General features: G+C 51.2%; 2 protein-coding genes across 3 annotated transcripts in view; both read right to left on the minus strand.

Annotated features, from left to right (window-relative positions):
- Window positions 1-7,177, minus strand: part of NHERF1 (NHERF family PDZ scaffold protein 1) — a 40,630-nt gene extending 33,453 nt beyond the window's left edge. Inside the window, exon 1 of the mRNA XM_075014588.1 lies at window positions 6,526-7,177. Within this exon, the coding sequence (XP_074870689.1) occupies window positions 6,526-6,984 (459 nt within the window). The 5' untranslated portion in view covers window positions 6,985-7,177. The remainder of the gene's footprint in view (window positions 1-6,525) is intronic.
- A 5,571-nt stretch (window positions 7,178-12,748) lies between these two features.
- RAB37 (RAB37, member RAS oncogene family) overlaps window positions 12,749-25,019 on the minus strand; it is a 72,922-nt gene continuing 60,651 nt past the window's right edge. Inside the window, exons 4-10 of one of the 2 annotated variants that reach the window (XM_075014428.1) lie at window positions 23,815-23,881; window positions 23,614-23,666; window positions 21,931-21,996; window positions 20,631-20,687; window positions 19,213-19,289; window positions 17,892-17,993; window positions 12,749-16,910 (exon numbers count right to left, since the gene is read on the minus strand). In XM_075014428.1, the coding sequence (XP_074870529.1) occupies window positions 16,901-16,910; window positions 17,892-17,993; window positions 19,213-19,289; window positions 20,631-20,687; window positions 21,931-21,996; window positions 23,614-23,666; window positions 23,815-23,881 (432 nt within the window). In that variant the 3' untranslated portion in view covers window positions 12,749-16,900. Of the gene's footprint in view, window positions 16,911-17,750; window positions 17,994-19,212; window positions 19,290-20,630; window positions 20,688-21,930; window positions 21,997-23,613; window positions 23,667-23,814; window positions 23,882-25,019 lie in introns of those variants that run through there. The other variant, XM_075014429.1, reaches the window with a different exon arrangement.

Below are 25,019 nucleotides of genomic sequence, written 5' to 3' on the forward strand. Positions count from 1 at the left end.
GGTCTGAACAAGGAAAGGTGATGCCAGATACGAGAGCCTTGTAACGACTATGCTGGCTGTGCACATAGTGACCGATCAGGGATTCCATCTCCCCAACGTATATTCCCCTATCACTTGCTAACGTCCATCTGCCTTGTGCAATGTAGATCAAGTATCTTCTGACCGCCCCCTTGTGTCTGGTCAGGTTGTTGTTCCTACGGAGAGCTGAGCTTTCTGAACCACAGCTGGGTGTTACAGAAAATCTGGAGGTTCTGTGTGGTCTTGACACTTACACAGCATTTTCATCCAAAGGCCTCAAAGCTCTAGAGATAGCTCAGCCCTATCGAGACCTTCAGGGTACTCCGAGCCATGGGCGGGGAGATCACATACAGCACAATTGTTTGTCCATTTCTCTGTTGGCGTGAAGGAACACAGGAGGTGCTGAATTGCCCCCGCCCCCTCCACACACCCTGAAACAAGCATTCAGAGGGAGCTTTGGTTACACTGCAGAAAGATCAGGCCCTACAAGAGGTAGGGATTATCAGATACCACCACATGCGGAGCAGGCTGCCTTTGGAATCGAGCACCATGAAATAGTCCCCCCCACTATTTTGCTAGTCTTTAAAGTGCTACTTGACTGCTTTTTGTTTTGACAAGTAGACTGGGATTTGCTCCAAGGAAGAATCATGCCCCGCCGAGGAAAATCTGGGGGGATTTTGAGAAAGACAGAGGCTCTTCTGTAAAGGGCTGCATGAAACCAGAGCCGGTCAGAACGGCCCTGACGCATCAAAGAAGAGGATTTCAATACTGCCAGAAGGACAACTGCCCCGCACAAGGACCTTAGTTTGAAGCACAGAGGCAACGGATCCAATCTCTCCCTGCCCGAGACATCACAGCCTAGTTATCACTATCCAAACGTGGCAATGTACCTGCTCCTCCACCCAAGGCATTCAAAGGTGTGGTAGAGAACAAGGACAGTACACCCCCACTTAGAGTCTTCATTCCTCCTGATAAGTTCCTATCTTAGTCCTGATGACAGTGCGACTTCATATCTATGTAGAGAGAGGTTTTACAGTGTGTCTGGCTGTGCTATGTTTGTTCAAGAACGCCTCCTAAATCACAAGAGCTATGACCGTAAAGTTTGTTACGCAGTTTTCTCCTACCCTAACTTAAACCAAGGTCAGGGTTTGCTTGTGCCTGGAAAGTGGGAAGTGCCTGGAAAGTGCCTAAAATCCCAGGGTTTCCCAGAATACGGAAAGGAGCGCTGCTGGACGATGGGGAACATCCCCCAGAACCTCACCCCACCCAGAGAGCTTGCAGGCCATGGGGAAGTTGGGGGAGGGACAGCCGGAGGGGAGCCAGCCCTCAGAGCCTACTCCCGCCAAACAGCCTGGAAGCCATGTGGGGAGAAGTGGCTGGGAGGCTGCCCCCCTCCCCCCCAACAGCCTGCAAGCTTTGGGGGAGAGGGAGCCTGCAGGCAACCCCCACAGCCTTGCTCCCACTTCAGTAGCCTACAGGGAAAGAAGGGGTCTCCAAGAGGGAGGGGCAGCCTCCAAGGCCTGATACCCCCCAGACAGCCAGTAGGCCACAGGCGGCACTGGAGCTGGGCAGGGGGCAACACCCAGAGCCTGGCCAGCCCAGGGAGCATCCCAGCACACAGGCTGCAGGACAGAGGGGGCCACTGGAGGCAGCTCCCAAACCACCAGCACCGACTCCAGACCCGTGCAGGGCTGGCAATGGGGGCAGTTAGAGACCAGCGTGCAAGGCAGCATTCTGTTGGCTGACCCAGCAGGCTGCAGGACAGGGCAGTCACTACCCAAAGCCAAATCTCCCTGGAGAACCTGCAGGCCTGTGGGGGTACGGGGGGGGGGCAGCAGCAGCTTGGGGGCTGCTCCCACAGGCCCAAGGGGGATAGCTGGAGGCCAGTGCCAACCTGCACAGCCCCAGCCCCCTCCCAGAAGGAGCCGCTGGCAGGGGAGCGCAGCGTCAGCATTCTCAGGAGGAGCTACTGCCATAGCACCAGCACCATCACCCTCACTGCCACAGGTGACCCCCCCACCCCCAATAACCCTTACAGCCTCCCAGGCCCCTGTCCTGAGACCCCTGCCTTAACTCCTGCCACACTCTGCTCTCCCCTCCACCCCGAAGCCTCACTCTCGCCTTCATTTTTGAAAAATTACAATCACTGATCAAAAGCACCTACATTTTTTCATCGATTTTCAGCCCGTTACTTCGGTCAAAGAGCCAAGCACAGTTGCAAGCCGTCCACGAAATAAGCTGTTTTTGCAATAGGCTGGAACGCATGTCAGAAAATCTTTACACCAGCACATGTGCAAGGCAGCAAAGCCATTTGGCAGACCCCACTGATGGCATCTGGCAGCACTGCCAGTTTTTCCATTCTTATCATTCGTTTTGACATGGGGCTTGAACTGTCAAAACAGAGATAGACACCTCTCATAGAACTGGAAGGGACCTGGAGAAATCAGTCCCGTCCTCCGCACTCACAGCAGGACCCGTTACCATCCCGGACAGATATTTTGTTTGTATTTTTAATATAACCTGCCCCGTACCCTTGAAAGGGCTGAACTCACAATTACAAAGCCCATGCTCTAACCTCTGAGCTATCCTTCCCCCCAGATCATGGATCTGAAGCTAGAGTTGCAGCTGCATGAAGGAGGGTACGAGATGTTTGTCCCAAAGCAAACAGGACTCAGAGCTCCCTAAGGCTCTGGGCACATTGCCATGTTGTCAATATCTTGTTGTCAGGACCTTGAACTGATATGCCTACAACATATTAAAGATCAGTGGTAGGGAACGCCAGATTTCTGGCCCCTACAAACTGTGTCAGGGCATTTCTTTCTAACTCTCCCAGCAACACCATGAGACGGTTCCTCTCTTTTCAACAGGGTGAGATGAACCACAGCTTTTACCCTACCCTCTGACCAGGCTGCAGGGAGCGAGGGGAAGTGATTCTCAAGCCCAGCAGGAGGGACTAGCCAAAGCTATTTGACCCCTGTAAGAATCCCATTTGTAAGATATCCAGTAGCACAGAATCTTGCTATGGGCGCATCTGAGCAAGATCTGTCTGCTCCAATGTCCATCAATTTATGGAAATTGTATACCCCCCCCCCTGCCCCAGCAACGGTTGCTGTGCCCTGAAAAGAAGCCTGTATTCTGGCTCCAGAGTAAAGTCCAATGGGAGGAACACTCAGTAGGGAAAACAGTAAGAATGTTGGCTCAGCACAGGCACCAAAGTCCAGCCAGTGCCAATGATCTTAAGGGCACCCTGTTGTAGCCAGTAATCAGGACAGCACTCCACAGAGCCTCTCTAGATCCCCCACTACCACCATGCAACACACAGGGAGGTTTGCATTCTACTATTCAAGAAAACTTCTGAAAGACGAACTGCCGCCCCACTCAAATCATGCGCTAGAGCGTTTAGGGGTTCAGAGCTGGAACTCAAAAATCGGCATTAGCACCTGAGCTGAACTCAAAGTTGGAGTGGAGCTTCTTGGAAAGCTGAGTGACCAACAGAGTGATATAGTGACAGTTCAGCCTTCACTTTGTGAGCCATTTTGGCCTATTTACATCCTCACCTGTTTGATATCAAATGCTCTTGGCTTTCTTCCTTGGCCTGAGAGCGCAGAAGCAGGTACCTCATAGGTCAGTGAGCCAGGTGGCTCTCCTCACACCCTTGAGCTCTGGTTAGTAACGCTCCTGCTATAGCAGCTATAGATTGTACAAGGTATATTTACACTGATTAGAAAGAGGGACCCCACTTTCAAGAGCGGTGAGATGCTTCTCTCATCTCGCCAGTGGGAAGATAAATAATAAAGCTGGATTAACCAGAATTACTGATGAGGACCACCATTTTGTGGCAACATGTACTCTTCACAACGAGGTACATATTTTTCATCACATAAGTAGGTCATGAAGGTAGAGCATCCATTAGAATTCTATTTCATGTAGGTAAGGAACAATTATTCTTGGTTCCAAAGTCCCTTCTCCCCTCCACATCTTCTCAAGACTTATAACCAACATGGATCAAAATTTCCCTTCTCTTATTTAGATTTTAGTTGTTTTCTGTTGGTACCACCCAAAGACCTGGTTCCCATTGTTTGAGGCCTGGCAAAAGCAAGGTAAGCTCTTCAGAGCAAGAATAATATAAGCCTTTAATCAGTCAAGCAGAACAGAGAGTGACAAGATACTGGTCAGTATGAAAGACTGTGGTAACAGCACACCACCAGCAGCTTGACCACTGTCAAAGGCTTTTTTTGGGACCAGTTGCATGTTTTTAAGAGGAAAAACAAAAACCCACATCTCAGCAGAAAAAAAATTAAAGAGGGATTTACAAGGAGGACAGTGAAGTTCTAGTGTCCCCACTATACCATCTCTTAAGTAGCTATCAGCTGCTGGTTCCCTCTGTTGAGTGTTGTAAGAGGGCATGATTTAATTGGGGTTGGCCCTGCTTTGAACAGGGGATTGGACTAGATGACCTTTGAGGTCTCCTCCAACCCTAATCTTCTAGGACTCTAAGTCCACAGCAATTTGAATTAAGAACTAGATCCTCTGCTACACAGAGTTAAAGGACCCTAGACACTTACTTTGAGACTCATCTCCTCCTAACAGAGGCCTTAATTTCTTCTCCCCTCACTAAGAGCTACACAAATACAGAAAAGTGGGAGAAACATTCAATCTTATATTGACATATAGGTAGTCTAGAGGCACTGAGTCCATTGACAAGAGAGTGAAGCCTGTTCTGCAGCCTAGGTCAAGTGGCAGCTGCCTTTTAGCTCATGTAGTAGCAGCACATGGCTTTGGGCCCTAAGGTTACAGGTTCAATCCCACCCGACATGAGCCGGGTCTGTGGGCTTTACACAGGCAAGGGTGGCATTTTTGTCCCATAAGCACTGAGAAGGTTGAATTACATGGAGAGGCATATTGCCGTGACCCATATCCAGACCTTTAAGAGTAACTACACCACACTCATTGCAACACTTGGAGTCTTTTATGAAGTAACCTTTTTTCAAATATCCCACCTAGAGCAACATAGCAAGATGCAGGCCTCAGAGTTACTCGGCGGCAGGAGAAGCTGCTTAAAAAGGACAGACTGAAGCCCCACTCTTCTGTGAGATGTAACTATAGCAAGCAAAAAAAAAAGTAACATTTAATTGTGAGTAGGGGGAGTTTCTACACCCCATATCCTCTTTATGCAGCACCTAACGCAACAAGGGACCCAGGCACAGCCCAGGGCCCCCAAATATTCCTACCAACTCTGAATAGTCACATTCTGTCCCCCACCCCCACTTCTGTCACTCTTTCATGTGGCTGCAGGGGAGAGAATTCCTCAAATTTTAGTTTTGAACCTCTCCCTATCTCCGAAAAGGAACTAGAAGTGTTATCTAACTTAGCAGAAGAAGAATCTGTTTTTCTCTCTCACCTTTGGACAACATATCTACAACTTCCGTCCTCCTCTTACCCCCCGATTTTTGGGAGAAGTTACATTTAACTAAACAAAATACACAACATTTGCTTGGAAAAACTGCACAAAGATGCTTTATGGGCAAATATAATGTTTGATATTTAACAGGATCGATTCTGAGTTGATGGTCTCTTTTTAAAAAGGGGCACTCAAGTTAAACTGTGGGCAAAACTATAAACTTGAGAACTTTTAAACACACATGGAATTTTAATAATGTTACAACAAAATGAATGTTAAGTTATTTCCCTCCACCCACCCCTCCCCATATCCTTGCAGTATTTACAGACCAAATATTGCAGCATTTTTGTTATTGAAAGAAAAAAAGAGACAGTGACAGTCATGAAGATGAAATCAACCAGTCTAAACTTGAGAGAAGTGCGACAGTCTAAAATCCAACTTCATAGAAACTGTTTTTTTTTTTTTTAAAAAGTATCACTCCCAGTACGACAGATCAGGGAACTTTTAAGCACAGACCAAAAAAAAGACACTTGTCCCTGGCTCTCCTTCCAGCACAAGGCTGCAGAGAGGTAGTGAAAGCAGACTGACTTCCCAGACAGGCCACACTTTATAAGCAAAGGGGAGCATCCAGTTATCACAGCTAAAGCTCAACAGGGCCACTGTGTTAAACTGGCTAACCCCCAAAAGGCCTATAGGCTCCTGAAAAGTACTTGGGGCAGAGGGGAAATCACGCCCCCAACACAAACACTTAAAAAGACTGTATCATAAGGATGCCAACACTTGCTCAGAACAATGACCCATCCAGCCCAGTAGCCTGTCTTCAGAGAGCAGCCCACAAGACTGGAAGGGAGCAGAGCAAGTCACCCTCGGCAAGAAACCCCAGAGTAGGAGGCTCAGCGGAGTGGGTCACCCTCCCCCAGACCCTGGGACTCCCTCACAGGCCCCAGACCTGCACGAGCTCTCCCCTGCTTCTGCACCATTCCCACCCCACGTGGGCTTGGCCCCCTGCTGCCTCGCCCGGTCCTTTCCCTCCCCTCTCCAGCTCGCCCTCAGTCCCGGCGCTTCGGTCCCCTCCCCCCTCCGCCCCGGGAATGACCCAGATTTACCCGCTCCGCAGGGGGGCTCTCCTCCCCTCCAGCTGGGGGTTCCGTCTGCTCCTTCGGTGCCTCCCGGGGCTCCTCGTCACTCTTCTCCTCCGGCTTCTCCTGCCCCGCGGCGGGCAGCCCGTGGACCAGCTCCTCCCGGCACTGGATGCCCAGCTTCTGCAGCTGCCGCTCGGTCTCCGGGTCCACCACCAGCAGGCGCACGGCGCCCGGCGCGGCTCGGATGCGGCTCACCACCTGCTGGTGGCTCTCCTTCTCCACGTTCTCGCCGTTCACCTCCACCAGCCGGTCCCCGGCCCGCAGCCCGGATGCCTCGGCCGGGGAGCCGGGCTCCACCAGGCGGATGAACTGGCCCATCTTGCCCTTCTCCCCGTGCAGGTGGAAGCCGTAGCCGTTCGGCCCCTTCTCCAGGCAGCAGAGCCGGGGCAGCAGCTGCCGCTCGCTCCCCGCCCCGTCACTCATGTTCCCGGCGGCGGGAGCCCGGGGCCGCCCCGCTAGGCCCGCTCCAGCGCCGAGAGAACGCACGCAGAGAGCCCAGGGAAGTCCCGGGCAGCAGGTGTCCCCCGGGAGGGGTCTCACGCGACGGGGCCGCGCACCAAGGCCTGGAACGCAACGAACCGGCCACGCCAATCAACACTCAACTCCGCGTTCTAGAGCCTGTCACAGCCCTTTATAGCAGGGGGCGGGGACGGGCGGGCCGCGGGGCGAAGCCGGGCCAATCGGAGTCAGGTAGCGGCGCGCTGCTCCCGCCTCATACGTTCGGAACGAATCCGGATCGAGAGAAGGCGGGATTATGCAAATAAGAGAACCTAGCTCCTCTCCCCACCCCCACCTCGCATTTTGGCTGGTCGCTCGGGTCCCCGCCGGCAGGAAAGTTCTCCGGAAGCAGAAGTGTTACAAAGTCGCAGAGTGAAGATGCTGCAGGGCTGGGGCACTTCCTTCCCCCGGAGACGAGGAGGCTGAGAGGAGCGGGCGTGGGGCACCTTGAGGAACGCCCCCCTGCAGCCTGGCGGGAGGGACTGACCGCGGGAGACACACCTCCCCGGGAGGGAGGCCGGGCTGTTGGCTGGATTGACTGACCCTCATTTTTCAGCGACACACCCTGATTGCTCCCTGGTAGTTCGGCAATGACTTTGTCTCGACAGCGTCTGCTAACAGGGAGATGTGTGTGAGCGCATCTGCCCAGGGTCATGGTGACCCGGTTGTTTGGCAGTTAGGGGCTTCACGTGCATTAAGGACTGCTTGAATTTCTCATTGGTAGTCGTATTAATTGCACTTGCAACCACCATTTCGGTTTCAGGGGGCTCTTGTGCAGCTTCTGGTTTCGGCAGATCACTCGTGTGTGTGTGTGTGTGTGTGTGTGTGTGTGTGTGTGTGTGTGTGTGTGTGTGTGTGTGTGTGTGTGTGTGTGTGTGTGTGTGTGTGTGTGTGTGTGTGTGTGTGTGTCCGTCCTTCAGTCACATGGTATTGCTGTTGCTCTCTGATTGGATGTCTGAATCTTTTGAACAGGAGTACAATGGGGTGTAACAACAGGCGTTAGGCCTGACAATAATCACCCAGTTTTAAATTTATAAAACTTGTGATTTTTGTTTGTTCGTTTGTGAACAAACAGACTCACTCAGGGAATAACCTTCATTTGTCCCACTGCTGAACTCCAACACACCTCCTTGTCTAGATAAGGGATACACACAACCGGTCAGTTGCATCTCTAAACTATGCTAGAAACTCTTGCTATGCCAGTCCTTTCAGTGCTGTTCGCATTTTGATGCGGCCTAATATCCATCAGCGATGGCTGATGGTACCAAACTCAGAGGAACTTGCTATCTCTTTAGGTGGGTTTGAATCTTGGCCTCCAGAAGCAATTGGATTGTGTAATTATCATAGCAACAAGCATGTGAGTTGAAACAGATGCTCAATTCCTTAGTAAAATTGGGGAGTGACCATGATGTTACACAATAGATTCTGAGCTGCTGAGGGCACGAGCTGGTTTCTGCATGTGGAGTTGCAGCTTTACAGATCACCACGCCGGACTTTTCCCCGTTTGGTAAAGTTTGTACTAGTGCAGTGGCAAGGGCTGATGGGAGGTTGTTTTCCGTGGAGCAGGCAGATGAGGCTGGGATAGTTAGCCTCGTGTTGTTTTCTTCTTGTGGATGGAGACACTTCTCTTACTCCAAATTCCAGGTTGGTTTCCCCTGAATTTCCCTTTGCAACTCTGCCAATGAGACTGTCTATTCATCCATAATGTGGCTTTATAGAAACAGCAAAGCTTTTTGGGCTGTCCCACTCCGGATAGCAATGCGAGAGAGCCATTTTGCCTTCAGGAATTTATCACCATCTTTTTGGTAAACTGTTTTTGGTTCTCTGTGCCTTAAATATTGAGTCTGTTCTGGTCTGGCTATGGTCTGAAGAAACGAAAGCTCACCAAATAAATTATTTTGTTAGTCTTTAAAGTGCTACTGGACTGCTTTTTTGTTTTGATAGTATATAGACTAGCACGGCTTTCTCTCTGTTACTATAGCTACATTAACAGAGAAATAGCCACATTAGTCTGTATTCTATCAAAACAAAAAACAGTCATGTAGCACTTTAAAGACTGACAAAATAATTACTATGGCTACAGTGATCTGTCAATCGAAGTCCCTGTTGAAAGAGATTTCCCAACAAAACTTCTGTTGAAGGAGTGTGGCCACACACAAAAGCCAACTGGAAGAGTGCTCCGCTCTGTCGACAGAGCCTCGGGACTGCCTGGCTGCTCTCCCAACAAACAGGCACCCAGAAGCACAGCAGACAGGGCTGCCCATTGTCTGGCTGCCTTGTCTGCGGAGAGCAGTCCTCCCCCCCGCACCTCCCCCCCCAGCATCCACATAGATTTTTTGTCAACGGAATCTATTGACAGCAGCGTTATGGCTGAGAGGCAGAACGCTGCTGGTAAAAGTGTTAAGTTTTGTCAACAAACTGTCAACAAAATGCATTTTGTGTGTGAAATTTCCACCAGTTTTGTTGGCAAAACTCACTAGTGTAACCCGAGCCTAAGAATAACGAGTCTAGGAGCTATTTTGCAGGATAGAAAGGAGCAGCAACTTTTTGTTACTCAAGAGACTGTACTAGTTGTCAGAGCATACGTTTAAAAATCTACTATGGAGCGGCCCTTCCTCACTATGTCCCATAAGACTTCTTTTACTCTCTCCTTAACCAAGAAGGTAATGGCCCACAGAAATCCTGAAATAACGGACCACGGCATTTCTCAGCATCCTCCCTCCAGGTGCCTTTGCCTGCTCACTATTCCCTATTACTGTAATTTGAGCCTAACATTTTAAAAGAGTAACAGAAAGGTCGCCGTGTTAGTCTGTACTCCAACAAAACAAAACAGCAGAAATGTAGCACTTTAAAGCATAACAAAATGATTTATTCGGTGACGAGCTTTCGTGGGACAGACCCACAATTTGATGAAGTGGGTCTGTCCCATGAAAGCTTGTCACCGAATAAATCATTTGTTAGGCTTTAAAGTGCTACATTTCCGCTGTTTTATTTTAAAAGAGGACATTTGAAGGGACACACTCACATTGAAGAATGCCACTCAAGTCTGAAAATGCTGCGCTTGTAACCCTGGTGATCACATGTAACAAGAATCAAGTTAGACATTTGCCTGCAAGATACGTTTATGCATTTGACACCAGTTGTGTGTGGTCTGGGTAACTGGTTTGCTGATGGTACAGACTTCCTCCCCACTCCCGAGCCAACCCCTGCCCTGTCCAGACGCAGTTGAGCTAAAAACAAAAGTGAACAGTCTAAGTACTTCTGGTGGTTTTGATTTCGCTCTGAGGCCTGGCCAAAAATCTCTCTGGGCAGAAAAACCCATGACGTTTTTTTAAATAATTGAAAATGCAAATTAAATCTCAGTGGGTTTGTTTGTTTTTGGGCCCCCCCTTTCTTTTCCATCATCTTCAAACATCATCATCATCTGTAGACTGAGAGGAGTACTGCCACAACTTCAGCTCTATGGACACAATTCAAGGGTACATGCTCCTGTGGAATAGTTGGGAGCTTTTATGATGCTCCGTCCTGTTGGTTGATACAATTACTTAATTGTATTAATTAAGTAATTAATTACTTAATATGGTTAACAGAATCATAGCGCTGCAGTGACAATGTTAGCTGGGAACTCCAGCAAAGTGGATTTCATCAGAGTTGCCTGCACCCTACCACTGCCTGTTAAAATTCAAACAGGATGAACTGAATGTCCTGAAGGAAGTGGATCACTTCTCCTTGCCTTTCACTGCAACAAGGCAGGTTAAGGACTGAAGTGCCAATTTGATTCTAGGGAGAACCCTTCATGAATTTGCAGAGTAGATATCAATGCCTTATGAGGGGACTTGGGAAACACATCTGTAACTATCTCATTTAATGGTTATCGGCAGGGTTTAAACCTAGGATGCCAATACTGTAGAACAGAGCGCTACAGTTGGGTGACTAACTCAATTAACTGGCAGCCCCAGTAGGCTATCAATAGGGTCCTACTGAATTCGTGGTCCCTTTTGGTCAATTTCATGGCCATTGGATTTTAAAAATCATACATCACGATTTTGGTTTTTTACATCTGAAATTTCACCATGTTTATTATGGAGGTCCTGACGCACAAAGAAGCTGGGGTTGGTCACAAGGCTATGGTAAGAGGTTGCGGTAATGCTACCCTTATTTCTGTGCTACTGCTGGAAATGACACTGCCTTCAGAGCTGGGCAGTGGAAGAAAGATGGTTACTGGCCAGAAACCCAGCTCTAAAGGCAGACCCACCAGCAGCAGCAGCACAGGAGGAAGGGTGGCATGGTATGGTATTGCTACACTTACTTTTGCACTGATGCTGGCAAAGCAGGGCTCTGCCTTCAGAGTTGGGTGCTTGGCCAACAGCCACTGCTATTCAGTTGCCTAACCTGGAAGGCGGCACAGAGGTAATGGTGGCACTGCTTTAAAATAATCATGCAATGCCCTTTGGGGACAGGATCCCAATTTGAGAAATGCTGCTCTCCCCATGGCATCATATAGTAAAAAGTACAAGAAAGACCAGGTTTCATGGTCTGTGATCATGGGTGCCGATAGCTGCTGCAGGCTCAGGAGGGCCTGGCTACCTGTTCCTAGAATGGGTGGAACCAAGGGAGGAAGGGGCAGGGATTAGGGCAGTCAGCCCTGGCCCCCCATGCTCCCTCAGAGCCGCACTACAAGGCAGCACAGAATTTCCCAGTCTTTCAAAGGGGCCTGGAGCTCCTGCTGCCACCTCTACTACTTCGGCAGTGGCAGCTGGAGCTCTGGGCCCCTTTGAAATGCTGGACCTGGCGGCAACTGCCCCTTCCCTGGCCCCCCGATGTCGGCGGGCCTGACAGTGATGTTTTCCATGGCTGTGAATTAGGTAGGGCCCGACCCATCAAAGATACAGCCACCTTTGATGGAAACACAGCACATGCTTTGAAGGCATGACACTTATACTCTCCCTATAAAGCAGGGCAATTTGGTGTGTTCGTCAAGCAAAAACTGTGCTTCTCAGGAATACTTCTATAAGCCAAGAAATACGAGTCAGTTCTGGCAGGAAAGGCTTTAGCCCTGTGCAGAGAAAGGGAGGTGAAATTCACCAGAGCAAAGGAAAGAAACACACCACATACCCTGCAGTACAGGAACTGTGAGCCCTGATGACAAAGCAGAATGTGGCAGGTCTCTGTGCCAATGTTTATTTGGATGGTGGCAGTGGCCACAGCTGCTTTTGTATCTTCACCTTTTTGCACTCTCCCCAGGTCAGGTTTTTTGTGTTCCAGCAGCTGGTTGTTAGGTTATAAAAGACCAAAATTTAGGACGAAAAACAGAAAAGAATTTAAAAAAACAATAGCCAACCAACTTTCTTTTTTGCTAGCATCAGCCCAGCTACAGAAGCAGTTCCATTGGTGGGAAGACAAAGGTATTTGGGGAATGCTAGCCTCTGCACCATGAGAACAGCAGGGGGAGGAGGTTGGTTTTAATTTAACAGACCATGTTTACTCTTCCCGATCACCTTTGGACTCTGAAATGTGCAGTGAAATCACGGGGGCTAGGCAGATGTATGCCACAAGTTCTGGGGCGTGCGCTGCGCACCATAGTTCTTTAATGCCCTGCAAATATTGCATTGATCCCAGCCCATATCTCGCTTCTAAAGATCTGACTTGGAGATTGCGAGGGGCAAGAACTAAACAGACACATTCACGCTTCAAAATACCGAGATTTAATTCTGTACGCCTGCAAACAACAAGCTGTGAGCAAAAGCTGAGGCAAAGAAGTCACCCTGATAACAGAAAGAAGCTACATGTGCCAGGGAATAGGCTCGCTGGGCATGATGCTGCCACTGCTAAGAGATTCCCCTATGGAATGGTTCAGCACAGTGTCGTTCCATTGCATTCATGGTGGAACTAGATTTGGTAGCTCTTCATGAACTATGTAAACAAGCAGAGGTGGGGAAAGTACCCCAAAAGTAACTTGAGTAAAAGTATGGCTGCTTTTGGGGGGTGGGGATGTACTTAAGTTGACAGTGCCCCGCTAGAAAATTACTTGTGTAAAAGTACACACACATCACATCTTTATTGTACTCAAGTATCCAGATGGCAAAGCAGCTGCACTTCTACTCAAGTAACTTTTGGGGTACTTTTCCCACTTCCGTGAATAAGACGATAGTCAACAAAAGTACTTTGGTTTTTTTCCCTCGGTCACTGCTTTCGAGGATCTTGGCTAGTGTGATAATATAGGACAGTACAGTGGCTTTGATTTCATTGACAAAATGATTTGATTCTACTCTCATCACATGTAATGGGAGTTTTGACATGGAAGGCAATAGAAACAGGTGTAAAGAAAGGGTAAAATGAAGCATATGTGCAGCAATGTTGATTTTAGAACACACCGGCCCTGCTCCTGCTCCCATTAAGCTGAGTGGCAAAACTGCTGTTGATTTTGGTGGAGCCACAAAATTCATAAGCAAACACCAAGCGTTTGCTGATGGAGGGGACTGAGGTATCATGTCTTTGCAAAGTGGGTTTAATCAGATACCTGACAACAGGTGGGGAAAACCAAAAAGATATGCGTTATATACACGGACAAAAAGGAAATGCAAACAACAGTCAAAGCTGGGAGTTTGTAAATCTCCTGGGTTATCACCTCTGCTCTGATTCAAAGCCTGGACCTTAGCTTCCAAGATAGCGCACTCCCTGGTGAGCCAGCCCAGCAGCATGTTACATAGACTAATATGATCATAGACTCCTAGGGCTGGAAGAGACCGCAGAAGGCCCTTGAGTCCAGCGCCCATGATGATTTGGTACAGTTTCAAGTCCCCACAAGATCTTTCCTTCTTGCTCTGAGCATGGGGCACAGGTACAGAGCTACGGGTGAAGTGGGGAATGCCAATCTCTGGCAAAGCACAGGGCAAGCTAACAAACGTGCAGCCCATGAAGAGAGCGGTCCTGAGATTGCAAACAAACCAGGGCCAACGGGAAACAAACCTGCACCCTGAGACCGGCTCAGGCTCGCGTGAAGCTCTGAGCACCGCGCACAGGAGACAGCAAATTCAGCAGTAGTAATAAAAAATACCACATGCAAATAACAGACCGATCAGAGAGTGATACAGTCCTGAAAGACTCCCCGATGCCTCTGTCCCACGGTCACACTCCAGCATCAGTTTGGCAAACAACCTTTGTGCTTTCTCCTTGTGCATTTAATTAGTTAAAGCAGTTCAGTGTTGTCAGTCCTCCCAGCTGTTGTCTTCTTAAGCATCGTCAGGGCACTGCCCTACAAGATATTACTAATTACAGGGCGCTGCTGTGACGAGGCTCATACTGCTGAAATATTTATTCCTACCAAAGTCTCTTCTCATCTGACAGAGCGTTAACAAGTGAGAGCCAGGTCCTGCTAGCCTCTCTCACTCCATTGGTCCTACTGGCCTCAGCGTGAGGTCAGCCTTATCTACACTAGGGCACTTTACTGGTGTAGGAAAATGGGTGTGCTATATCAGAAATACACTCAAAGCATGGACTCAGCTCAACCAGCAAAACTGGGCTCTGTATCAGCATAGTGAAACCACACTGTGCAAATGAAACAGGCATCTGCACAGCTTTGCCAGTGTTGCTGCGTCTACACGCCAGACCGTGGCCATCGTAGCTAGGCTGGTCGGGGATCACACCTCTTCCCTCTATTGCGGTGCTGGCAGAAGTCTGTAGTGTAGACTCAACTTTTGCACTTGGGGGTTAACTGAATTGACTTTCCTTCAAAATCCCAGTTCCTGCAGGGATCGGCCTTTTTGGTTTTCTAAGCACAGCTCCAAAAAAAAAAATATACTGGCCCAGGGACTCTAACATATATTGTTCCAGATCCGTATAACATGCATGAGACAGGTACCTAAAGTAAGACTAACACACAGTCGCTTTCAGGGCCCCAGGCTCACAAAATCAATGGGACTTCAATAAAGGGTGTGCTCCAGTGCCTTGCTGAATGGGGCAGGGGACTCACTGGGGGTTTGCAACGTTAAGCAGAGAAAAGAAAATGAAAACTAGACCCAAGGTAAAATCCTAGTGAAGGCAACAAATGGGTCACCACTGGGAGAGCTGAACTCTAAAAAGAAAGAGCTGTTGCTGAGGGTCTGTAGCTATTGACAAAGGTGGTGCAGGTTGAATCTCTCTAATCCAGACCGCTCTCGCCCAGCAACATCAGGAATCTGGCATAATTTTAGTTAGCTAGATCAGTGTTTCTCAATCCAGGGTATGTGTACCCCTGGGGGTACGTGTACCCCTGGGGGTACACCAAGGTCTTCCAGGGGGCACATCAACTCATCCAGAAATTTGCCTCATTTTACAACAGGTTGCATAAAAACCACTAGTAAAGCCAGTGTACTTTAAAAGTTCACTGAGACAGTGACTTGGTCGTTTGCAAAACAAATCTGACTCCTGCAAAGGATACAGTCATCTGGAAAGGTTGAATGACACTTGTTTCAAGACCTCCGATTACCAAAGGACCATGTTTCCAACTGGCGGTACGTGTCTTCTTAAGGGTACACGAGAGACGTCTGGAGGTACTTATAATTTTCTTTCAAAGGGGTACTTTATAAAAAAAAAAGGTTAAGAAACACTGAGTGAGGTGACCACTTATCAGGGATGTGGCCAAGTTTCCCATGGTCCCGTCAAGTTTCCTGACAGCCACCAGTCCTGGCTCTCAGTGTTCTGGGCTTTATTTAGCTATATTTTACCCCTAAATGTCTCCTAAGATCCCAGTAAGCAGCGCAGGTGTTGGTAATGCTGCTAGGCAATACTGACCTCCCTGCTCTGGCAAATTCTCATCCAGCACCAGTCAGGTCCCCAGGGTGCCGGATTACAGAGGTTCAACCTGCATTTTATGGGCAGTTGGCAGCAGACCCGCTCCGGTTATCTGCCCTCCTTACACCTGGAGGTGAAAGGGGAGCTTGCTTTCCCTGCCAGTTTAGAGCTTGGCTGCTTGCTGTCACAGGCAACAAAGGAGCCTGTCGGTGACAAAAGCAAGAGCAGCTTCTGCCGCATGCACCCCTGTCTCTTAGGAACCAGCCAGAGACTCATTTCACAGAGGCCGGAGGGTGGTGACATTGGACGGGATCTGACTCGCACTTGAACCAGTGGGAATCTTTCCCTGGCCTTTGGCAGGGATTTCGGTTATATCTGAGCTGGTGCCTGGATGTCAAAGGCTCTGTGCCCTATGAGCAGCTCCCTGAGCCCTCCAGGCTCCTGGAGAAATCCACACCAAAGGCAGGACCCATATCATGCTCCTTGTGTTTCCCTGAACTCCAGGACTTTCGGAATGCTGCAAGGCACTGTGTGTGTTGCAATGGCTTAGCCTCACTGGGATAAGTGGGTGGGGGCAGTTCCCTCTTGTTCTGGAGCTCTGGCCAATGTTTGTAACACCTGCGGGATTGTTTGAACTTCCCTGGTGAGGGGCAGCAGGGGGTTGCATTTGAGAGCAGGAAACATCAGGTCATCCAGCAGTTAGGGCCTGATCCAGAGCCCAGGGAAATCAACGGAGAAACTCTCCTCAAAGGCAAAGGGCTTTGGCTCACGCCCCAAGTTTTCAGCAGTTGGATCTGAGCAGCAAGGAGAGAGGTGGCGGATCCTGATGCCGGCTGGAGGAAAGCGACGGCAGCAGTGGAGTGCAAGGAGCTGTGAAAAGATCTCCCCTGCCTTGGCGGCTGCCAGGAGGTCAGTTCTACAGCAAGAGGCTAGAAACCTTCTCCAAACAGGCCGGCAACGGTGGCTCCGTGCTCACGCTTGGCTGTGCGGGCGCCACCGGTTCAGAACAGGGCTCCAGGGTGTGTCACTGGCATGCCGGACGGTGTCTCGGAAAGGGTTAACTGGCCATTTAGCCGGAGCTGCATATAAACAAACAGCAGGTTTGAAACGTTTCTTTTTCAAGTCGGAAGAACACAGCGCACACGCCTCTCTCTCAGCTCACGCTGGGATCAGCAGCTCTCTTCCCACCTCACAGGCACTGTCGTAACACTTGGCTCTGTGCTTGGGAGGTGCTTCCTGGCAGAAGGAGATTGAGCAAAGGAGAGAAGCCAGCTGCAGAGGCCTGGGGGCAGGTGAGGGGAGTGGGAGCGAGCAGACGTCATAAAGAGAAGGTCTCAGGTTCCCCTTTCTGGAGCAAATGCTCCTGCTGACTTCACTCATTGCAGAAAAACAGTCAGTTTCTAGTGCAAGAGAGAGAAATGGTTTCTGTTTGCTGCCATAGCCCGGCAGACACCAGAGCAGAGATGTCCCATGGAAACTGAACAGCAAGGCAGTGACTCTGAACTGTGCAGCCGAGCTGATCTGATCCAATCCAGACCGATAGATTGCTGCTGAGGAGGACTTGGTCCCATCCTGAAAGCCCAGGGCTCTGGCCACACAGCCAATATTTGACTTGGCCCACTTCAGATCCACACTCGGCCCTGGCTTCTTCTGAGGTCAAACCAGCCAGGTCTTGGCTGCTGAGCGCCTGGCTATTCAGCCAAGGCTGACACAAACCACTCCAAGACACAGGGCCTTGGTTGCGCTGCCAGGAGCGATTCCTCATGGCTGGATTCTCGCATGAAGATTTACTAGCCAGGTGAAACCCAGAACTGGCCTTTATTTGGCTTCTGTTGTAACTTCCCCATAGCCACCCCCGCCCCCACACATGTATAGACCACCCCCCCCGGGGTGTTGTCTGCTTCTGATTGGTAATTTATGGCCAGAAATACATATTTTTAGAGCGTCTCTTGCGGACAGGAATCTGGCTAGTTTCCTCTCCAGCCCGGCCTTGCTCTTGCACCGTACCAGGCCCCTGCGCCCTGAGTCCTCCTTCCAGCCCCAGCATCCTCCTTTCTCACATGAAGGAACAGCAGCTGGCCTTTTTCTTCTGTGACTCTATGTAGTCCTGAATCTGGAACCTGGGCTTGTCCGGCTGCTGCTCCGCTCGCTGCTTGAGTTCTCTGGAAGAAGCACAACGGTGACACATCGCACCGGCCACCCCACGCATGGCCAAGGCAGCTGCGCCTCTCTGGAGGAAGGCAGAGGTGATGTGCTCCATCTCCCTTTCTTCCAGGGGGATGGCCCTGAGGGGTGGAACACATGTCTCCTGCAGAGGATCAGGGCCCATGCTACTTCCTCCAGCAGCAGACAGAGGCGACAACCCCCCCACCCCAGTCCACTCTGCCAGCCCACAGGCTGCGTCTTAGCCAGCGTGTGGGAGGCCAAGAGCCACACAGCTGGGGAGACCCTGAGCTCCAGCCAGGGAAGCAGCTTCAGTGCAGGGGAAGAGGAAATAAAACACTAGGAAGAACTGTATCTTGCAGGCCTGGGACAGATGCGTTACCACAGGGTAAATCTCACTGGCTGACAATACCCCTGTATCATGCAGCACTGGAAGAACATGAAACGGTCCTTTGATCTTTCTATTTGATGGCGGAGCTGGACTGTACCTCTGTGAATCAGTCACCACCAGCAGCCTCTCCACTTTCTGCCACTGGGCGCTGGCCTGTCTGCTGCTGGCATGTCGGGGGTGGAAAGCGGAGGTGCGGGGGGTAGTTTTGAAGTGCTGCTGGGAACTTAACCCACCTCCCTCGGACGTTAGGTGGCAATTCACGAACTTGTGTGCTGACTGTCAAAAATTAACTCTGGGCTAGAACTTGGCTCCCCAGAACAAAGGAGAAAAAGCAAAATCTCCCTGGAAATCAGAGGAGCTCTGCTCCTTTGCACCATCCGTGGCTCTGGTCCAAGGCTTTGCAGGGATCCTGCTGCTTTCCTGCCCCTCTGTGTTATAGACTTTGCCCAGAGGAAGAGCTGGTCTGGAACGGACCGGCAGCCCATGCAGACCTGCCACCTGTCTCTGCCCTGGGTGAATGCCAGCTGCTTCAGAAGAAAGCATCCAACGCCTTCGGTGTGCATGTGTCACAAACTCAGATGAGTTAAACTTCATAATAAGAAAGAGCAATTTTACAGCTCTGGGAGGTTAAGCCTCTTGCCCATAGTGGGTAGAACCCAAGAGTCCTGTTCTAACCACTAGAGAACACTTCCGCTTTGAAGGCAGAGCTATCCCGCTCCACCGGGGGCCCACGTTCCCAACGTTGTACGCGCACATTAATCAATGCCGCTTGGTAAGGACGGCCGCCCCGGTACGGGCAGCTGCCCTGCAGCCCCTCCATCACTCACTTGGCAATGGCCAGAAAGGCCAACTCCACATTCATGCCGGTCTTGGCGCTGGTCTCCATGAAAGGCACTCCGTATTCCTGTAGAGGAGGCATAGCGCCTTAGCCATGGCATGGCTGGTTCCGATCCCTTCCCTAGCCCCATCCTGCTCTGACACAGCCCTTGCCAACCTGCCAGCAAAGCCAAGCTCAGCAAGGAAAGCTGGTTCCGTGGGCCTGGGCCCTTGGCCAGAGGAGGCCCCAGGGAGAGCAGTGGCCTGAGGCAGAACCACCGGGAGGCAGTGCTATGAACTTGCCCACCTCCTGGTTGGTCTTGTTTGGAAGGAAGCTCAAAGATCATTCCAGAAGATGGAGAGCAGATCCCAGGCCCCCGGCGGGGAAGGGGAGCAGGGGTCTCTCTGGGCAGGAGGAGATTATCGTTTCAGCAGAGCCTCAGGTAACTGCAGTCCACCCCCTGGAGCAGATGGGTTAATGGACTCTCCTGGGGCTTGGCAGGGTGAGGGAGAGGTTCATCCTCCTACCACCAGCTGCTCTGATCTTTCTCACCGTTCCCACAACATGGCCCCCTCGCACTCCAGTTCCATCGCTCTCCCACCCCACCCATTGTCTTCACCCCCCACCCAAACTCTCCCTGCCCCGCACCCCTTCCAGCCTCCTCCCCGACCTCTCACCTCCTCACTTCCAGCCCTCCAGTCCAGCCAGTCCCTCAGCCAGGTCCAGTGGTGGCTGGTGAGAGGGGGTCCAGGAAGGGGGAAGCACTGGCCATATGCCCCCCCGTCTCAAGCCTCTCTCCTCCCTTGCTCACCTCCTGCCCCACTCCCTCACCACTGCTGCCCTGCTCCCACCCACACCTGCCCGCTGCCTCCCATGAGCACAGGGTGGTCCTGCCTCTCCCTCGGAGCAGAGTGCCAGGAACGGCGTGAGCTGCTGTGGCTCCTGCTATGCTCAGGCTGCACCACTCTGAGGGAGGGGTGGGACCGCCCCAGGCTCACCAGAGGTGCAGCAGAGACGGTGAGCGTGGGGGCATGTGCATGTGACCCCTCAAGCCCCAGAGGAGCCAGGGACCCGTGAACTGCCAGGCCCCAGAGGAGCCGGGGACCCGCGAGCCGCCAGGTCCCAGCGGAGCCGGGGACCCGCGAGCCGCCAGGCCCCAGCGGAGCCGGGTTCACTTCTGACACAAATTAAGCACTGCCCTGACTATGTGTAAGCCTGAAAGTGGTTTAAGAGCTGGATGAGCTGCAGTGATTGACGGACGTTTGACTCAGAGAAGCAGCTCTGTGAGTGACCCCGAGGAGGAGCCTAGCTAAGGCCTGTCTAGCAAGCAAAGGCAATCCCAGCCCACGTGGGACAGAAGCTGATGGAGGGAGGCACTCGATACCTTCAGCAATGGTAGAAACCCTGCAAACCCCTGGGGCGGCTCACCCTGGCTAGTGACTCTCCATCCTCTGTCCTGATGACTCTCTCGCTGCTCACATCGGCCTGCAAACAGAGGGGAAGAGCAGTTACTGGAGACGCACAGATCAGCCTGGTGCCAGCAGGTCATCCTGCACGTGCCGAAGACTCAGCCTTGGGTTTCCCTCTACTGGCGGCAGTGCGCATGGCCTCACCTCACAGCCACTTTGCAGCATTTAAACAACTCAGATGGTTCTGGCATCCAAGTTTCGAAGCCGGGCAAACGTCTGTGAGCAGAACACGGAGGGACTGGGGCCAGCAGCTGGAGCACAGCCACGCGAGCTTGGAACTGAGGAACTCTCTTACCGCAGGGCCCCCTGGGACCGCAAAGGGTAATTAAGGTTGGAAGAAAAAGTGCTCTCTATAGGCTAACCCAGTGCGGGGCAACCTGGGCCAGTGAGTGGGCCACATGAGGGGCCCTCCTTCATCTCAGTGGGCCGCAAGGTTATTATAACCAAGCCGGTCTCCCAGGGTGGGGTCGTTTTGTTAACGGCACTTGGGAACCTAGACTTTTCAGGTTGTGCCAGCTGAACCGTAGCTGTGATTGCATGCAGAGGGAGCACACGGCTCTTGCAATGGGGAGTTCAGTCCCTACGCATCTCACCTCACGTTCCCTTGCTTCAAGCGCGTGTCGCTTTTGTGATGCCAGCAGGGAAAGAGCTCTGCAGACGAAAGCCAGCAGAATCTGGCAACCCTGCCCGTGGGCGACGGGGAACGAACTGTTTCGCACACAGAACCCCAGCTGGCCCCAAGCAGTTCTGGAGCCACAGGTTGTCCAGCACTGGGCTGACCAAACCAGTTCCAGGAATTACAGAATTTAAAATGGAGCCCGGCTCTTTGGCTGGGGCAGTGAGTCCACTTACTGTAGGTCCCTCAAACAATGGACCCCAGGTTACAGCTCTGATGATGTCCGTGGGACATCGCTCTTGTTGAGCTCCCACCTGTGTCTACTGGACCACTCCAGGCGTGGCTGAGTTTCCTGGTAACTTGGGAGATGGCGCGAGGAAACCCGCACCAGGCCATGGAGGCTGGTGAAGCTGGAAAGCGGAGAAGCTTGGAAGATGCCCTGTGTGGTCAACAGTGGTTGGAGATTATGTTCTTCTGAAACAGGGCAGGCAAAGCCCCACCTAAGCTAGCGCCAGTGAATGAAAAGGGGGAGTGACAGAGGCAAGTCTGCGTGAATTAAGGGACGCCCTTAGTTTGAGGTGTGGGGAGACAGCACAAAATAAGGAGAGGAGCTGTAAATAACACACCCGGAAGTGACACTCACTTTGTTGCCTAACAACATAATGACCACATCCTTTTGGGCATACTCGTGTATCTCGGCGAGCCAGGCCTGAAAGAGAGGAAGAGGGTCACGTGGGGTTAGAGATGAAGAGAGGAGACAAGCAGGTTTCTGTGCAGTTGTAAGTGTGTGGGGAAGGGTGGGGCAGATCTGCATAAGAACAGCCAGAAGAAAGGTGTGTGTGGGAGGGCGGGGGGCGTGCTGGTCTGCTATTTCCATGCAGTTTATGTAACACTTGTGCCCAGAGGTCTCTGGACAACATGAATAAGGGGTGGTGCAAAAAATCCAAGGATTCCAAATCTGCCTTTGTTCTGCCACGGAACGAACCCGAGGCCTTTCAACGTGGTTCATGGAAAAAGCAGAGACAGAAAGAGACCCCCGGCTGGCCCAGCTCAGAGCAGAGACTAAAACCCGGAGCATTCACATCCCGGGGAAAATCGGAACCGGGGCTATTTGCTACCCCGGGGTGGTGCAGTGGGGTATCTCTGCCTCTGCACCAGCAGCGCCATCCAGGCCTTGAGAAACCTTCTCGACCAAGGTGCTGTCAAACAGATCCCACGCCACCAAATGCTTTGGTTTTCACCAACCTCCATCTTCTGATGGGAAAAAAAGATGTTTCACTATAAATTCCCCCAGCCAGCTCTCATCTCTGGGCACCTCAGTCAGTGCTTTGTCCTTGACCTCTAAAGGGCCCGTCTAGAGTCTGCCAGCCTGGACCACGATGTGCCCAGCTCTGCGCCTCTGAAAGTCACCTGTCAAGCAGCAGGATGTGCCCTGGTTTAGTACGGGTGCCATTGACTTCAGTGCTATCGACTGTGCATGGCTTTCAATGCGTTCTAGCACTGGCTAATACTTGCAAACCCATCTGACTTAACCCGTGTCACTGCTATCCAGTGCAGCTGCATCACCAGCCTGCTGGGTGGGAGAGGACACTAGCCTCTGACAGGTGGCAGCGAATAGAGTTTCTCCTCTGGATCAGGCAGCAGAGGTGCTTCTTGCACTGCCAAAAGCCCCCGGGTTCATGTCTTGCTGATGGCCCATGATAAAAGTGCCCTGCTGATTTCACGGAGATTTAAGGATGCTCAGTGTTCTGCAGGGATAGGGTCCAGCATCCCAGGATATAGACCTTGAGCACAGCTGTTCTTTTATGCCCTCTGAGACTCAGGGAAAGGTCATCCCTCATGTGGTATCCTGAGCGAGCTGGACTGACAGAGAGAAAGTCGTTCTGCCTTGCCAGATGCCAAGAACTGGGGCAGGTTCTGCCCTTGTACCAGTCTGCCAGAGCCAGGGGGTTAGAAGCCAGCAACAGCTCTTTCCCCTGAGACTCCAGTCATCTGATCCCACAAGAAAGCCAGCTAGATGGAGGGATGTAGGTAGAGAGACATGGGGAGGCTCCCATGGTAGTCGGGTTGCACTGCTTTGGGGATGGAGTGGCTGCATTGAATGGCTCTGGAAGGAGAGTCCCCTGCTTGCAAGCTGAGGTGTAATGTGTTTAAAGCCAAATACAGCCTCCCCCTCTGGGTGTAGGAGTTTGTGTATCAAGCTGGCTGAGTGTGCCCAGGGCCCATCCCTCCAGGAATAAGGGGGTGAGGAGAATCTGCTGCCTCTCTCAGTGCGGGGGTAGGTGCTAACGATTCTTCCAGGGAGGCCCAGGGGATAGATACTGACCCGAATATTGTCAAAGGACATTTTGTTGGTGATGTCATAAAAGAGGAGCAAAGCTGGAAGAAAAGAAAAGAGAGAAAGTGGGTGTTTAATGATGATTCGATTCCTATGGATTAGTGGCAAGAGCTGCTCCACTAAGTCTGTGAATTCCAGCTCCTGTCGGACCCTGAATCAGGCAATATACAAACCCGCCCGAGAACCTACCCTGGGCATCCCTGTAGTATGCGTGGGTCACGCTACGGAATCTCTCCTGCCCCGCTGTGTCCCAGATCTGCAAAAGAACAGCCCCGATGAAAACCATGGAAAAAGCTTCACTGCCCCCATCCCATTCCCAGCTCTCCGGTCCCAAGGAAGCACTGGCATCAGAGTGTCACGGAAGGTAACGAACCAAGACCAGTGTTCCCAGCAAGCTGAGCTGTTGGGCAGCCGTCCAGGAGAGATTCAGGTGCTGCCCAGCTGATTAGCCGAGCGCTCACAGCTTTGGTGCATATAACAAAATTTATTCTGCGCATAGATGGGAAACCTTAAGCAGTGATTCCCATCCTGGGGTCTGAGGACCCCTGGGGGTCTGCGAGGGTATTGCAGGGGGTCCATGAAAAAAATGGAAGAAATAAAAATGAACATAGACAATAAGTTCGAAATAAATTGCAAAGTTACAATCAATTATTATTTTTAAATTAAATATTTTCCAATAACGTCCTTAACTGCTGTTTGAAAATCTACATTGTGGTTTCCTTTTTCAGCTAATGACCTGTACATAGGGGCTAGAACTGGCTTTGATGGAGGTCGGCAAACTGCGTGGAGGGGTGACTGGAGGGGCTACAAACAGGTTTGGGGGGATGACTCTGAACTAGAGAAAAGGTTGGGAACCACCGGGAACATTGACCAAGACCTCAGAGTCTGTGCAAGGGTTGGGAGCACTGAAGAAACCCGCAGCTTGGAGATGCTGCTCCCTCCGTAGGAGGGGATTTCCAGGTTACAAAAACGCTTCTGAAGTAGCTCCAGAGCTCTGGATGGAAATGATCTCTCAGGTTCCAAGCCAGATCTCAGGCTGGGAGTGGCCAAGGTTATGTGCGACAAATGCACAAAACTAAGGGCAGAAACAAAGCCTTTGTGCTAGGTCATTAGGAAGGAGTGGTGTGGAAGGTGTTGTGTATCATGCACCCATGCGATACACCACACCTTCTCACACCGAGGCAGCCTTTGCCCTTCACAACACACCATCTTCCCTGCGCAAAGGGAGCAGCGTGTGTTTGGCCACTCTCTCTGCTCTCTAAGTGTCAAACTGGGAGAGACTAGAGCAGCTTCCCTTCCACTCTGCCCAGCCCTTAGTAGGGAGTATGTACACAGCCCCAGCATCACCGCCCGTTTGCACAGACGCCCTCAGACAAAGTATTAATGGCACATGC

This window comes from Carettochelys insculpta, chromosome 20 (genome assembly GCF_033958435.1).
Source record: "Carettochelys insculpta isolate YL-2023 chromosome 20, ASM3395843v1, whole genome shotgun sequence".
Lineage (NCBI taxonomy): Eukaryota > Metazoa > Chordata > Testudines > Carettochelyidae > Carettochelys > Carettochelys insculpta.